The sequence below is a fragment of the Bolinopsis microptera genome, chromosome 11 (genome assembly GCF_026151205.1).
Source record: "Bolinopsis microptera isolate Bmic1 chromosome 11, MBARI_Bmic_1.0, whole genome shotgun sequence".
NCBI classification, from domain to species: domain Eukaryota; kingdom Metazoa; phylum Ctenophora; class Tentaculata; order Lobata; family Bolinopsidae; genus Bolinopsis; species Bolinopsis microptera.
Window position 1 is genome coordinate 8771532 of NC_087082.1, and position 17676 is coordinate 8789207.

A 17676-nucleotide genomic window follows, 5' to 3' on the forward strand; every position below is an offset into this window, starting at 1 on the left:
TGATGATCAGGAAAAACTAGTAGAGATCAAGACTGAAATCCGAAAATCAAGGGAAGAGTTTTTCAAGGAGAGAAAAGAAGAGGTTACAAATGACCTGAATGAAACCCAAAAATTGCAATTAGATCTTACATCAGAGATAGGGGCAAGTTCCTGGCTTTCGTCACTCCCGCTCAAATCATTCGGATTCTGTCTCAACAAGCAAGAATTCAATGATGCCCTAGCCCTAAGGTACAACTTTGGGATAAAAGATGCTGCAAGAAAATGTGTATGTGGAAGTGACAACTCAATAAACCACTCATTAATATGCAAAAGGGGTGGATATGTATCTCTTCGCCACAACTCATTGAGGGATGTGATAGCAGAGCTATTAGAAACTGCTGGCTGTAAAGATGTTACCACTGAACCTCTCCTCATTCCTGTCAATGGGAGAGAACTTCCTGCAGGGGCCAACAAAGCAGATGGAGCTAGATTAGATGTTAGTGCTAGGAGTGTATGGAACCCATTGGAAAGGGCATTTTTAGATGTAAGAATATTTCATGCTCAAGCTCCTTCCAATAAGGCTCTTGGATCTCCAACCACTATGTACAATAGCCACGAGAGACAGAAAAAGAATTTATACAATAAAAGGATTGTAGAAGTGGAACATGGGACGTTTACACCGATAGTCCTATCAACCACTGGGGGTATGGGAAGGGAAGCTAATAAGTTCTTCAAGAAATTAGCGGATAAACTTTCTAGGAAATCAGGCCAACGATATAGTGAGGCAATGACATTTATTAGGAAGAGAGTAAGATTTGACCTTTTGAGAACAACAGTCATAGCTCTTAGAGGAGAGAGAGGGTTAAAAAGTAGTAGTGCAGTAAAAATAGCAGAATTAGATATAAATTTGGATCCAGTTCTTTAAACTGGCTTACTTATACTACTTAAAGGGTGTTTATTTAGTTTTCTATTGAATTTATATTGAATTTTTATATAGGGTAATTTTTATATTATGTGTATATTGTTTGAATAATCTTACTTCTTCTATATTTAAAAACAATTTTATCATAAAGGTACGGGTACATTGTATGTCATGTTAAACACATTGCGTGACTCAGCTACTCTCGACTGTGCAAGATCATCACTCTGTTTTGTTCCTTACTTTCGCTTCAGTTGCTGAACATGGGCGTGAGGTGCGATCTATGTCTGATTATATAAAGTGGTTGTATTACCAAGTAGTCGCTCCCTACTGTTTTACTATCAATCAGTATACAAAATGTTAAACGTATAATACCTCCACTTCAGGTTATGGAAGAAACAGTAAATAAATCTAGCACTAAGTTTCAAACAAAATAAGGAAATTTATTTTAAGGTTTATAAGACAATAAGAAACCTACTAGAGATACCAGTAGATGAAATTATTGGCAATGAAAACTGAAAACAACTTCATGACTCAGTTCCCGTATGCGTAGTGAAGAAAGAAGGTTAGGAACCACAGAGGGGGGAGGAAAATCGTCGTTTGAATGTGGGATAATCTTGAAAAACTTAACTGAGGTACTAGCAAAACTAGCCAACAGGCAACGTTACACCACTGCTTCTGGTACAGGTTTTTCAACTCTAATACTGATGATGAATATAATATAGATTCTGGAGTATTTATCTCTCACCTTAACGTAAGTGATAAAATATAAAATATATATTTATCATATCATCAAAATTAACATCATCAAATTATCCCAGCAAAAATGGTATGAACAATACTTGATACCTACTGTAAAAGTAAGCACTTTGTGTCAACATGGATACAGGACTTTACAGCTCTACTGGATCTACTGATGCTCAGCAGAAGTTGGCCAGCTTTTGGAATACTGTCAATGAGGAGATAAATACTGTTGTAAGTATAATTATTACCAAATTATTTTTTCCATTTCACCCTTTTGTAAAAAAGCAATAGTGAAAGGTTACAAATGGTCTTTTTTGCAGAAAAATGTGGATTTTGTAGATCGCTGTAGGTAGGTCTGAATATGTCGTCAGTCCTTACTTTCGTTAGTTACCATGTCAACTTGCCGCGCGCACCGCGCAACGATGGGGGGGGTACCACTGTCCATTTTATCCCTGCACAAAAAAAACTGAAAAAAAAGACAAAGACAAAAGGGACAAGAGGGACAAAAGGGACAAAAAAAGATAATAGGGACAAAAAAGACAAAAAAGACAAAAAAGACGGGGACAAAAAGGACAAAATGGACAAAAAGACAGGGACCAAATGGACAAAATGGACAAAAAGGACAGGGACAAACGAGACAAATGTTCAGGAAAAAGAGGAGGAATAAGAAAATCTTGATTAGAGGACGGGCATGCTTTTTCTCCTACTTCATAGGAAAAAGCGAATACCCATTAGCTCGATATTGTCGGCATTATATTGTTAATGGAAAAGTAATTGTGTGGGTCTGGGTATCTGCTTCTGGCCGCTATGAGCGTTATGATATTAAAAGATGATGACTTTTTTGATATCACCACTTGATTAATGGGATTAATGACATATTGACTGAACCGTGTACACATTTATTTATGTGATGCCGTTGATGAATTCTGCTTATTTCAGTCCCTTCAGTGGTTTCAGTTGATTCTAAGTACAGCAAAACACTGACATGAAAATCTAAATTGTTGATGTCGAGTAGAATATATATACATTCTCTACATTTGAGCTTGTCTAATTTTTTGTCTCATTTGTCCAAAATTTTTGTCCCTTTTGTCCCTAGTGTTGTCCATTTTGTCCCCAAAACACTGTCCTTCACAAAAAAAATGTAAAAAAAGACAAAGACAAAATGGACAAAATGGACAGTGGTACCCCCCCCCCCCCCAACGATTGCTTGCGGAGATGTGGTGTATAGCTAGCCTGTGGTCAATGAATGCGCGGCGCGAGTGTATTTTAATGTATACTATGTAATGTATAGTATTATATTAGGTAATCGGCCCAATTTGTATGTGGCACGCGTAGTGTACTGATGTGTATAAAACATGAGTATAGTTTACTTTCGCTTACAATTTCTTGAATTACAGATACAAGTTAAATTATACAGCAATTGAATTGATTTTATTTTCAAGTGTTTCCCGTATTTAAACCATAATTTATCAATATTATTATTATGAAGTGAGCTACGGGTATATGACCCCCAGAATATAGGTCGCTTTTTGAGCACCTAGAAACAGGTGTTAAAACTACTTCTAAGCATGTTTAGGGGTGTAAATATGTACATAATAACCCTTTAAATGTTTCTTGGGTAGTTGAAAATAATTATTAGGTTTTAAAGTGTACTTTTTTTTTACCTGTAAAAATACCATTTTTTAACAGGGCCCCCAGAATATAGGTCCAAACATCTGTTCCTAAGTTTTTCTAAAATTGTCACAGACAGTTATATCTTTATATGCAGTCAGAATATGTTGCTGAGACTGTATTGATGATGCCAATGGCTCCAGATACTAAATTCTTTAAATTGAAATGGTTTAGAGTATACTTAATAGCAAAAAACCAAAAACTACGGCCCCCAGAATATAGGTATGCAAAAATCGTCCTCAAATACTCCATCTTCATACATTTTGATGATGCCATCTCTTCAGCATATAATGTTCTTTAACTGTTTCTCATCACTACCCCACATTCCTTAATGCTCAGGGTGACAGAGAAAATGCAGAATCTTGGTCGCTATCTTTTTTTTAAACCTATATTCTGGGGGCCATATACCCATTAGGTTGGTTCATAAAAACCGAAGTTGATCCAATCGCTCTGGGTCCAAGCTTATTAGTTGATGCCTTGGCTAAAATACTGCCTTGAAAAATTTCGTGGCTCAACTCCATCGGAATCTGGACCCACGGGCCACGCCCTTATTTTTCGAGGCCCTTTAAATACAGGTAAAATTCTTAAAATTGCCATTTTTGACCTTTAAACGTCTAGATAGGGCCCCGAAAGCAATTTAGTCTAATATAAACGTGATAGAAAGGTTAACATTGGTCAAGGTCTCATGTCTCTACGACCTTGCCATCAACATGTCTCTGCGCCTCCATTAGACCTATATTCTGGGGGCCTGGCATGTGTTGGACAGATTTTTGTCATGACCATTTTTCGCCATATTTACCCCTCTAGAAAATGACAACATCATTTAAATCTTTCGCTGTCATGACCAAATATACCAAAATACCTCATGTAGGTCCAAAATTCTTATCCAGAAACATTAGTTACATGCTTTACTCCAACCTAGCAGTAACAGATCCGATTAGTATCGCTTATCTTGGTTAGAACTGTATCCACTAACATGACCTATATTTTGGGGGCCACCTATATTCTGGGGGTCATTATATACCCGTAATTAGAGCTTATACTTATAGTTATAGTGAATGGAAATCTAGCGTCCGCCAAAACGAAACAACGAGCGCAATTCTTGTTAGAACATTGGTCAATTTTTGTATTTATATAGTGCTTTTTTTACTATCACGTAAAGCCACCTGCATATTCCCAAAGGCTGTGCATGTGGGATACGAAGGACATAAATATGACCAAACACTTTCAACCTTGCAATTTAAAAAAAATTAGATAATGAGTTTTGCACATTTCATACATTTTTTAAATACATAGAACTCATGCTCGGTTAGTGAATCTTTATTTGTGATGTTTTGGATGACAGAGTAGATGTTTAGACAGCACAATTGATGATCAGTCCAGTAAAATTTACAGAGAAATTATTTGTGATGTGTTGCATAAAGTTCCAATTTTCTGTATTTATAAATTGATTATGACTTAAATGACACATTATCAAAAGTAATATACCAGAGGCAGTATGAATTCCCGCTAGATGAATTTACAATTCGAAATCAGCGTCCCATCATTCTATGAGCAACTGCTACTCAGTTTCTATAACAAGAAGCAAGATATGTTAGCAGGCAGCTCTAAATTAAAAATATTTACTCCGTGGGATACATGCAAAAACGACTGGAATGTCAGAAAATTAACCACCAGGCTCAAACTCTAGATATTCCTCAGTTCTCACACCCCCGAACCATAAAGCCATTTTTTCATAGTTTATCACGTTAAAATTAAATACACCGTGCAACATCTCAATGATATTATCTAATAATCACTTATTATCTTCAGCAAGATTTCAAGACACAGGAATTGCCTCTGGCTAGAATAAAGAAGATAATGAAGATGGACGAAGAAGTTAAAGTGGGTATATTTCTGAATTTATTTTTCTCGTAACAATTTCAAAATTATGCCGTTCTTATCATAGGTCTGTGAGTAAATATTTAATTTCTCATCACCAAGTGGTGTATTTGCGAAAATAGGTAGCGTCCCTATAATATTGTGTATTGAGTTGCTTTATTATGATATGCCTTTGTTGATATTTTTCAATTTTCTGTAGATCAGTAAACAAAGATTTTCGTGATTGAATAATTGATTATATAAATAAATAAGCTTACATTGGTTCCATAAAACAAAACCTCGAACAATACAATTATAACCAACAAATCATTCTACTTCTTAAGCCTCCTGACAAGCGATCTAATCTTAGTAACAAGATTCTTAGATTTGTTCCGTTTCTCATTCCCCGAACCACAAGATCTCCTGGAAAACTCAGGAGCTCTCGAGCAGGATCCTATCAAGTTGCCTCCGCAGTTCATCACATTGTACAGCCTCTCCGGGTGAGGTGTATTCCGAAGGTGTTCCAGGTAGTTCTCCTGCTCTATCTCCGAGGGGGTTGTATCGTAGAGAGTCTCCATGCTGCTCCACGAGCTTGTCAGATGTAGCCAGGGGTGGGACACGTCTCCTTCAGATCCCGGAAGGGTGCCGTCAGGGAAAGTGAAGCTCATTAGATAGTCGTAGGAGGCTGGACTCTCTTCTTTAAAGGAGAAGAATGACTCAACTAGAGGGTCCATCTGATGCGGTGTGAAGAGGAACACTTCATCAAGGAGAGAAGTGTTATAGATAGAGGGTGAAAGAGATCTGGAGTAGGAGGTGTGGTTTAACATTTCAACATGGACCACGTCGTCAGAGGGCTGGGAGATGTAGTGGTGGAACCCGGCAGGATCTCCCATCAGGTGGTAGGATTCAAACAGAGACATGGTAGGTAGATGAAATGTAGTTATAACTTGAGATGTAGACTGGAAGTGGAACTGATGATGTGAACGGTAATGAGATGGAGGCTTATATACCTGCCCACTTCACACCTCACCCCTTATTAGTGCTTGTGTAGGGCTGTGGAATTTGTTAATTGAGAACGGGGAGTCAGGGAGTGCTCATTTGGATCGGATCACATGATAAGCGTGAGGTGAAGGTCACGTGATTTGACCAATGTGCTCATGTGAGTTATGGCTGGATACGTCAGTAAGTAGTAATTGGATCATGTGATCGGATTGCAGATCACGTGCTATTATTGCAGATCACGTGCTATTATGGTTAAGTGCTGCAGCTCACACCCATTGGAAAAGTGGCTCCTATTTCTAATGTCATGATCGTTGTGTTAATGACTGCTAATCATGCAATTATTACTGGCACACAGTCCCTAGGAATTTGACATTTAATGATACATCTGCAGACGAGGTGCATGATATTCTTGAGATCAACATTCTTCACTTTTTATTGGACACTATGACATGCGTAGAAAAAACCTTAACCTGGTAACCTCGTTACCTGCACAGGAGCAATTCTAATTGCACAATGCATATCCAAATTTTTGTGAAAAAACTGATATGAATCCTATCTGCACAAAATGTAATGTTGTCTGCACACTAAACTTTTCTCAAAGCATGCACTATGAACTGAAATAACAGTCTATTATATTTAAAGTGTAACAGTGAAAAATCAATTGCAGATGATAAGTGCAGAAGCACCAGTGCTATTTGCTAAAGCAGCCGAGATATTTATCAACGAGTTATCTCTGCGAGCCTGGATACACACCGAGGACAACAAGAGGCGAACTTTACAGGTAAAATATGTGTGCGGTAAATTTACACTATTAGTTATTTAGGTTGCATTCGGTGTTTGGTGATATTCTCGGATTTTTTTCCGAAATTCTCGATACTTCTACTCCAATCTTGGAAGATATTATCTTGAATTCTGATTTTGTCTCTAGTTGAAACTTTTTTCGTACTTCTCTATCCGATCCTGGGAACAATTTTAGCTAAGAAAAATGTTGTTTCATTTATTTTACTCACTTAAAAAGTTTAAACAATGTTAAAAAGTTAATATCACTCTTATTGCAGATAAAAATATACTTCATCTGATTATACCTAATCCATAATCTCCATCATCTCCCATACCCTAGTTATACTATTAAATGAACTGATGTAAGAAAACATTCCTGAAGTATTCTTCGTAATGTAACTGGGCAGGATTCTCTCTCCAGCTAATTGCTTAATTACTCTCATTAAGGTACATCCGGGGGTGTAATGAAGTCAATAACTCCGTACATACCTTACATTCATACATGCCTGAGTGGAGACCCTGAGCTTTTATTTGCTTAATGTTGGTTGTTTAACGGAGCAGGCAGCAATCATACACAGAGCCTTACATTACATCTATAAGTTCACGTACTGACTACTGTTATACTGTACCTTTTATTAAATTCAAGATATCTTACTATATATAAAGCGAGACGATATATATGGTTCCGTGCCATTTTACTGACACCACGGCATCAACTTTAACGCGACTTTCCGCAAAAACCGTAAAAGATATACAACTGAAACTTTTTTGATTGGGTCAAATGCTTTAATGGCCTCCAAATCAGCATGAAAAAATAAAAAATAGGCCAAGAAATAGGAGTTATAGAGCCCAAAATTTGGACCCCCAAGTGGTGTCAAAAACGCGAATTAAAATTAAATAGGTAATAATTATTTTAGTCTCTTGAGTCTTGACACCATTTTAAGGTTATACGGGTTCCTGCTAGTCTTATTAAATCATGACATCATGTAGAAAATAATAAGGTACGTAGCTGTACATTAATTTACCATCTGGAGTAGAGTTAAACCTTGGCAAGATACTGCCTGTTTTAAGATGTAATTTTACACACTCACCCTTTAGTTTCCTTCAAACTAACTATCTGATAATTTTACCCTCGCAGATAATCCATCAAGCAATCTTATTAACTTGTTCCCCCTCACCCCCTCATCACAGCTCATGACTTACGTCAACCTTAAGTTAATTAATCAAATAAGCAGGTTTTATTTTAAACATGTTTTACCCAAACATGCTGGATAAAACTGAGCGTCCATGAAGTAAAAAGCCCCCTGGGTGCATTCCAGAGAATTAGTGTTGAGATGTTAACGACAGTAACGAAGACAAATTAATTTGGCTCATTTGCCGCTCAGTTTAGAGTACATTAAAAGTATATTGTACTTTCCCTTTTCAGAGAAACGACATAGCTATGGCAGTGGCAAAGTATGACCAGTTTGATTTCCTGATTGATATCGTCCCTCGGGATGAACTAAAACCCCAAAAACGACAGGTAAGACGTTATGTTTTCATGATTGATTCTATCCTCATACTAAAGTGCTACCAGCACTCAGCAGTCATGATATTCAATTTATCCATCCATTATTACATATTAATTTTTGATTTTCAACCGTTCCATTATAGGAAACCGTCCAGGAGACTGAAATACGGACTCCAAATGCGGATCAAGTTCAGTATTACTTCCAGCTGGCAAACCCAGCCACTTCATCAGCAAACTCTACAACTAATATACAAACTGCCTCTAGTACTCAGCCACAACAGGTGTGTGTCACCAGAACAAGTATTACAAGAATTACATTTGAATTTTGAGGCATCATGTAGCCGGTGGGCCCGACATGATACGACATATCTTGACACGTCGGGGTTTGTCGGGATTTGTCAGGGTTTGTCGGGGTTTGTCGGGGTTTGTCGGGGTTTGTCAGGGTTTGACGGGGTTTGACGGGGTTTCCGGTTTGTCGAGCCTGGAGGCTTTTTTTTTTTTTTTTTTTTTTTTCCAACAAAAAGCCGAGACGGAGTCATCAAGCTTTACGTGGAAAAACACTATACAAGAAGGCCTCATGTAGCCGGTGGGCCCGAGGCAAAACCCCTCGTCGGGATATGTCGGGGTTTGTCGGGGTTTGTCGGGGTTTGTCGAGCCTGGAGGCTACATGATGCCTATTTTGAAAGTTTACAAAACACAATGATTCAGTAGCAGATCTTGTACAAAATTTAGGTATGGACTGATTTCTAATAAATAAAGACTAAATAAAAAGGAGGCTAATATTTTGAGGGTTTTATCTTGTACGAAATCTAAGTTTTATTTAGTGCTTATTAGAAGGGAGTGAACCATTGCAAGGCTTATCGACTTAATTGACAACCATTAGCAGAGATACTTGGCAATTAGGCAATCCTAAGTAGGTTCAAAGAGTAACAGAAACAGCCGAGATGAGTCCACTTGAGAAAGGCTCTAACTGGGACGTATCATAAACCTGTTGTTGTTGGAACACAGGAGATGTCTGTCAACGCTGGACAACAAATAGTTTCTTTGTAAGACCGGCCATTGTGGCTTGGAAACAGAATGTAGTAACTTGGTAACCTCTTTCGAAGTATTTTGGAAAATAGCCTAGAGTTGCGGTAATACAATTGTAATAGTTAGTTGATTTACTAAGATCAGATGGAGTGTGTTACTGCGTGCTATTTGAGTGTAGATTATGCAGGACTGAGTCAATTTAGCGCATTGTATGTATATTTAGTAAATTAATGTCAATTATTAAGTATTGGACTCGTTTAACCAACTCACTAAGATTTCTAACGTCTGAACTGATAAATCGATCAAATCCCAGTAAAATAATGCTTTCTTTGTTTTCGTTCCAGTTGGATCGTTGATGACCACACCTATCCTTTTCAGATTACCAATCAGCAGCCAACCCAGAACTCTCAGCCCATAGTCATTGGCAACCAAGCCAGCCTGAATCTTTCTGTGAGTATTGTTATGTGACTGAAGTTTCTAGTGCGGCTTGGTGATTGGGTATAATCGTACGGCGGGAAGTTTGTTCAAGGGGGACATGGTCGCAAAAACAGCTATGCGACTAGCAAAGATATGACAATTGTGAAAGAAAAGGATCCTTTTAGTCATTTAGTGCGCCTTTGATGTTTCCGCGCGCGCTATGCGCGCCTATCACCCAAATTAAATGCGAATCACGTGAACTTCTGATGTAATCCCCGACAGAAATAGTCAGTTCCACGATATGAAATAGGTGGAAAATACGTATTAATGAACTGAATCAGATCATATCAAAAAGTAGAGACTGACCATTGATATGACTGGCTGAACTGTGGCAAAAGATTTAAGTATGAACCTAGCTTCTGATATCAGAGGCATCACATCCCATCTAAGGGGGACATAACGGCAACATAATATATCGTCTGGAGGTGATGGAGCCTTCTTATCCCATTTGGGGTGCAGTAAGCTTCATATTTTATCTGGAGTTTATTGTCTGATGGAGGCTGTAAGCAGTGGCGTAACTTTGCCTGTTGGCGCCCCCCCCCCGCTCAGTGACGAAAAGTGCCCCCCCTCTCTAAAATGTTTTGTGTCCCTAAAAAAAAAAGTACCCGACCTTTTTTTCTCGCCCCCCTACAGCTTTTTGCGCCCCCCTGAAGCAAAAAAGGGTACCCCAAATATTTTTTTCGCGTCCACCGAACTAAATTGGACAGGAAAATACACAAATAAGGCGTTTTTTTAGTGAAAGGTCCTAAAATTCAGGAAAATTGCGCCCCCCTTATACGGCGCCCCCCCCCCCTCCGCACAGCGGGGTCTGCGGGGCCCTAAGTTACGCCACTGGCTGTAAGTTGAGATGTTACAAAATTGAAAATAGAGGTGGAAAAATTAAACATTAACCTTGAGCCATTTAGATGAAGGGAAGATGAATGGCGTTTCTAATAGTTTTCTCAGATTGTATACAATTTTATAGTTACTTTTATTCAGATTATTTTTCAAATTGGTCTATATCATAAATAAGCTGAGTTAGCCGTGTACCGTTATTGAGCCTCATTAAATTATTGTTTCCAATGAGACTCAGTGATGAGTTAGGGAAGCTAGAAGTTACGAAATTCACACTAAGATTCACACCAAAAATTTGACAACGGATCCGAATTAAAAAACTGGGCATTTTCGAAAAGATAACGGTCAAATACATGCACGAAACAAATACGAAGATAATTCTAACTGTAAAGAGTAAAAATAGATAGTGTGTTTTTAAAAGTACTTTTCGTAAGTACATCAAAGACATCAAAAACATCACGGACTCCTTAGGGGCCATCCCTTGTAAAATGTAGCAATTTTCGCTTTATTTTTCACCGAAATTCCAGACGTCAGAATTGAAACCATCCCCCTCATATACCGGACGTACTAAATAGATGGCCTCTCATCTAAATATTCGAAAAATCCAGGACGGAAGCTGAAAACTCCAGCGTTAAGCGTATGTGACATATCAACTAGAGACAGTATTAAGATTAGGGTCGTTACTACTGCTAGGCCATCGACCGTTCTATTACTTCCTTCATCTCCTTTATCTTTTATATTGTGTTTGTGGTAAGTGTATGATTTTTTTATCTAGTACTGAGTATGACGCGTTTTATCGGGTTTATGTTTCTATTTGCTCCAGTTTTCCACATACATTTTACCTTCTATTTGTATTAAATTTTCATCAAAAACTGCGGAGATTTTGAATTCGAATCATCTAAGTTTAAGTGCGAATCTCGGTTTGCACGTTGTACAGGGTAGGCTGAAAGTCAGTACACATACGTTGGGGTTTGTAGCTCAATCGCCGAGTGCCCGATTGAGATAATCATCACTGGTTCGAGGAAAGCATCAAATAACACCAATAACATCAAATAACACCAATAACATAAGAATGATATTCATTTTTGCGAATGAACGTAGTTTGAATTAATTAGTAGTCAGAATTAGAATATTTGACACTTTCCTATGAAATGGGCCGAAATGTATGCATGTTACTATAAAGGACGACTTTCAAAAGGAGACTCTGTGGCCACCGAAGTCTCAATTACGTCACTTTTACACATAATACGAATAAAGCTAGATCAATCGTGAAGAGTGAGAAGCTTCGAAACGTAACATCAGCTTTCCTTTATCACACATCGTCGTCACTGAGTCTTATCAGAATTCTGCGAAATTCTGCAAAATTGTGCAAAAACAAGATTTCCGCAATTTTTATTAAATTATCATCATCGTGATAACGTTTTATTAGTAATTTCGGTATCATTTATGTTATAGCAGCCCCAGTCAATAATAAACTATTTTTCAGTCGAACAATACCCTGCAAATTCAGCCAACTCAAGTTATGCAAACAGTTGGGCTGCAGCAGAATGCCGGTATTCAAGGTAGGTCTTTTAAATATTGTCGTTTAGAGCTCTAGTATTTTAATATGCACAGCTGTTTTTTATAAATCTCCAATGCACTCTATTTTTATTTGTTAGATTTAACCTTCTTTTGTTTAAGTTTATAATTGAAACTCAACCTTTAGCGGGGAGGAGATAGCTCTTTGACCGTATCTTTGAATGTACGGTGATATTGAATAAACTAGTGGCTTAGTGGCTATCTGATTATGATATATTACAGTTTTAAATAATGGCTTTAAGTTGCCTCCAACTCTGCGAAAACCCACCATTTGGATATTGAAGCTAATCAACCTCCCAATAAACGACATTAAATATTGTTAATTTCAGTTACACAGAACAACACTCTAACTCAAAACGCTGCCAGTAAGTGACTAGAGTTACCATGTTACCATGGTTACTGACTCATCCTGAATTACAATCAATATGTGCAGCAGTTTGTTTTAGTGAGCCACTTGCTAGTAGCCAGATTTGCTGTTCAGGTTTTATTTAAGTCTCAGCCTGTCTCCCGGGACCCGGAGTGACAGGTCTGAGACCATTTCGTACGAGACCATTTCGCACGAGGAAAACTTATAACGGGCCTTAGTATTATAGATTTCCATAGAATAACAATGATAGCTGTGTAAAAATAGAATATTAATATCCTGTTTTATAAATAGAATATACTATTTTTGAAATGCTATTTTTGCAATTCTATTAGTCGAGTTGGCTCACATACCACATCTTCCCAGGGCCGAATACCAGCACAGCTGAGAGTAGCAACAGTCAGCAGCAACAGCAGCAGCTTTATAACATGACCACTCTGAGGTGACTATCTGTGTTTCATGACACACTATGTGATTAGTACGGTTAAACCTCGATTTATCAGGCTTGATATGGGGGAGGAGATAGCCTCGGTAAATCGGGGTGCCCAGTAAATGGGAATTTTGTTTTACACTCAACAAATTAGAGTGATCAACATCGGGGGATCTGAAGGGAGGGGAATCTATAAGGACTATCCGGTATATCGCGGTTCCCGGTAAAATTGGGTTTGGCTGCAGCGAGATAAATATTCAGAGCTAACTGATAATTCTCTATACTGCCATTAAACTTGACAACTGTTCTGTGTTCAATTGAGAGCTCTACTCACGGCGAGTGGTGACTGGTGAGTTAATACACATTCCTGACCACTAATTCTGCTCTCCCTGTTCTCGCAAGTTCCCCGTTCTGTTGGGATGTTTTTGCTTGAAGTCAGCTTATAGTATTTATAATGCTAAGTAGGATGGGTAGCTATGATACTGTTAGAAAAAAACAGACCTTTCCCTTTCTAATTTATTTCAATATTGACGAATTATTTCCCGATTACCCTTTCGAAGAGTATTCATTTTGCATGGCTCTTAACGTCGTTAAGCCTTTCTATTTCACGGAAAAGGTCATCCGCAGCGTGAACCAGGTCGGTTGCCTCGTTTCCTGGAAATAGGTTTACAGTGACTGTAAGTGAGCGAATAATCCTGATAACTTCTCGGGAAGCTTTTCTATTGTTGAATTGCTGTGATATTGTGATCGGTAGTCTGTGACTAGACAGGGTTGTAGTAAAGAAAAATAATGAGTGATGGTGTCTAGAATAGTCTAGGATAGTTTAGAACTGGGACTAAGTGTTTTAAAGATTATGAGTGCTAACAACATAGTATGAATTGGTAATTATGTGGCTACTGGCACGGCTTGGTGTTTTGTTTTGGCTAACTGAGCACTAGTAAACTTGTTGGTGCTGATTGCCGTCACATCTCGTAATTTAGATGACTAATATTTGGAGCGGCTCAAGAAGCGCACTTTTCAATTCCATCCCAGTAAGTGATTAATAAGTGATCAGTAAGTGATTAGTAAGTGATTAGTAAGTGATTAGTAAGTGATTAGTAAGTGACCAGTAAGTGATTAGTAAGTGACCAGTACGTGATCAGTGAGTGATCAGTAAATGATCACTGACCACACTTTGTCCTGGTTGTACGGGTTTGACCGGGGATCTGTGGGGTGTGTTCGGAGCTGTCTGCTGTGCAGGCCGTCACTTTTCTTCCCTGTCATTGGTATTGTGCCACCTGGTATTGTGGCTAAATACTACTAGAGCTCGTAAAGACCTACTACCTGGGTATAGGGTATAATGCCCTTCACTATTATCTGAGTTCTTTGAGATCTTGCTTTATCATTGTCATTATTGAGTGACGAAAAGAATTTTAGAAGATTTTAAGTAACTTTGTCCTGAGATCATGAGTATTGGAAAGTAACGAAACTGGTATTGTTCCAAAGTTTAATTCAGCAAGGGAACCATTCGTCGGACCAGTCGAAAGTACTTACTTAATCATTAGGTTTAAATACATTATTATATATTATAGACTTCAAAGCACACTTTTACCCCACCTTACTGTGGCAAAACTTTATTTTTGTCCTTCCCGCTGCGTTATTGGCGCTCCAACTAATTTTTGGGGGTTAGGACGTAACAGTGCCCTTTTGAGGGCTATACCGACTATTCTTCAAAAAGGATGAGATGGCGACAAGTTGATATCCCACGTCATGACCTATGATAAATGTCAGAGCATTAGCTAGATCACAGGTAAATGAGGGCGGGAGAGCCTAGTGCCTCTGATACCCCTGAGTATTCAGGGTCACGACCACCGTGGGCGCGTACAATACACCAGTGAACTTCACAACCCTTTATAATCTAACAATAACCCCGAACCTCTGTCACAGGTTCAACAGCCAGCTGCCGACTTACAATAGACCCTCTTTGAATTCGAACCAATACTCTTACTCTGAACAACTGTCCTATCTCCAACCACAGGTAACTGAGACCAGTTAAACAAAATCCCTTTAGAGAACACGACCTGCTTTGTTGATTACAAAAACAAATTTCTGTTAGTAAAGTCTATTACAGATTGGGCCACTTTTATAATATTATGTGCTTTGATGGCTTCCCGTAGCCATTCTGGAGCAGCGCTTTTCACGTAAAACCTTCAAATCAAGTTATCACCATCGCCATAGGATTGTAAGAGACTTGTCCTGCTCGTGACATGCTCCCTTCAAACTCAGACACAGAGTAAATGCACCAGCCAAGAGAAACATTTCACAACATCCACCATATGTCCACGTGATAATGGGTTCTATGTCTCCCTGACTGTACGCCCCTTCTAAATTCAAACTCGCCGCCTGCCCTTGGCATAGGTCCTAGGGTCCCTAAAATTGAATATATGTATTAAGTAATAGACTACAATAAGTATTAAGTAAGCAAATATCTTGAATGGTTTCATTTTTCATCAGGGTAGACGCACATAGTTCTCGTTCCATACTTTCCAGAACGTTTTCACCCAGACAGTTTTTAATCATATGAAGCTGACCACCGCAACAATATTTCCAGGTTTACAACTCTAATCAGACTACCTACCAAGGCAACCAGCAGAACCGCTCAAACAACCAGGACTAATATCATCGTATGAACTCATCAACAACACATTTCCAAGATATCACCACGATAGTATGATCACCTCGGTAGTTTGTACTTTGAGACAGCCCTGCAACGTGACTCGCTGAGGTGCCCTCTCATCCGGGACTTCTAGTTCACAATCCTGCAAATGTTGCAACATTGCTGCATTTTGCATATATCCTGCACACTTCCTGCACATTCCTGCACACTTCCCTCTGCAGATATAGCTTGTACGGACTCTTACTTAATTCTATACGTGTAGATATGACACAATATGTTTGGGATCATGTCGGCTGCTGCTCTGCAGAGATAGGGTTTTATCCTTATAGGGATACGGGCTCCGTTACAACCAGTGAGTGGTGTTTCTGGGGTTGTAACAGTCCATGATACTTGGGATCTTGTTGGGGTGACATTGCAATCATTCTTAGGTGGACAGGAAGTTAGGAACCATAAAACCATAAAACGCGGAACTCTCCAAACCCTCCAATCTCCACAAACCTCCCATATTTAAGACATGTCGTACTAAACCTAAATTGGTTCATGACAACTGAGGTCTCCTGCAAAATGTGATTTAGGGCACTGTCCCACATGTTACAGACAGGGTAATTGCGCTCTACTGAAGCTCTCCTTCTCATTAAACATGAAAATATGAAATATAATTATCAATATGAGCGGCTACAGTGGGCATGAGCAGGTCAGGAGTCTCAGTTAAAACCTGTGTTTGTTCAGTGGAACTGATAATAAAATGGTTATCGGATAATTATTTGTTTTCGCGAAGATAAGTCTACCATGGGTCTCATTCTACAGAAAGCTGGGATAATTTGTAACATTCTGGTGTCTGTCAAAATATGTTTTTATTTGAAAAATATGGTTATTGGACAATGAATTGTTGAGATACCACCATGGTTAACACTCCTAAATAATCCAACTTTATCTTCAGAAAATGCCGCGGTTTTTGGGGTTTAGGGCCTACTTAAAAATAATTGGTTTTTGAGCGACAGTGGGGTCTGTACCGCTTACCAGAGTTATGTAGATGTTGTGTTATTTACTAATTCACGGTGAAGTAATATTTGTCATTTTTGTATCAGTAATAATGATATTACACCCAAAGGTACTAAACTTTATCTCGATTAACCCAGTATTAAATATTATAATATGTAGAGATTATTTGATGGAGAAATTAAGTTTTGAATGTTCAACCGGAAGTATTGAATTTGATCCTATTAGTGGAAAAGCCAAGTTTGTTTAAAAAAGAAAGGTGCTTAAATTCTGAGATTTTATTTATTTTAAATTAAAAACACCAGTCGAGGCATGACATAATAATATTATATTATAACGTACCTGATAAAATCTTTTTTACCATCAAAACCCCACAACCCTACTTTTTCAAGAGACTCTTTATTTAGAACGATTTGATTACTCCAGGAGATGGAGCTGCAAAATATTTTCACTGAAAAGTCGCATATATACGGTGAAATTGAGCGGTTAAAGACCTCAATATTAATTTCACGTTGGGTTTTTGTTGTGCCTATCTTGACACGGAGGGGAACAATAATTGGCGTCTACTTTTCATGGGCTGTCTTTCGTCCGTCCTTTCATCTAACCGACAGGAATCGGTTTTACCTGGGATACTTTTGTCTGATTATCTCACTATATTGCTATATATCATACCAATTTTGAACATTCAAAGTTAAACTTTACACTTTCATTGCTATTTTCATTTTGCGCCTGATTTTTCCTCTAACTTACAACTCTACCACACTACATGCTAACTTCTACAGACAGGACCCTCAGCTATCCTTCGCGGTCGGAATGTAATTTAATTTCAATAAAAATGTAATAT

General features: G+C 38.3%; 1 protein-coding gene across 4 annotated transcripts; it reads left to right on the forward strand.

Annotated features, from left to right (window-relative positions):
• The first annotated feature begins 1386 nt into the window (after positions 1-1386).
• Positions 1387-17528, forward strand: LOC134823046 (nuclear transcription factor Y subunit gamma-like). 4 transcript variants are annotated; one of them, XM_063834392.1, is made up of 12 exons: positions 1387-1533; positions 1720-1873; positions 5126-5197; positions 6843-6956; positions 8382-8477; positions 8609-8746; positions 9873-9944; positions 12292-12367; positions 12713-12748; positions 13114-13189; positions 15104-15194; positions 15768-17528. In XM_063834392.1, the coding sequence occupies exons 2-12, from the start codon at positions 1778-1780 to the stop codon at positions 15831-15833; spliced, it is 933 nt and encodes a 310-aa protein (XP_063690462.1). In that variant the 5' UTR covers positions 1387-1533; positions 1720-1777; the 3' UTR covers positions 15834-17528. The 4 variants fall into 4 exon arrangements, with proteins under 4 accessions (XP_063690462.1, XP_063690463.1, XP_063690464.1 ...); XM_063834393.1 differs by having other exon boundaries at positions 1450-1585; XM_063834394.1 differs by lacking the exon at positions 1387-1533 and having other exon boundaries at positions 1713-1873.
• The last annotated feature ends 148 nt before the right edge of the window (positions 17529-17676 follow it).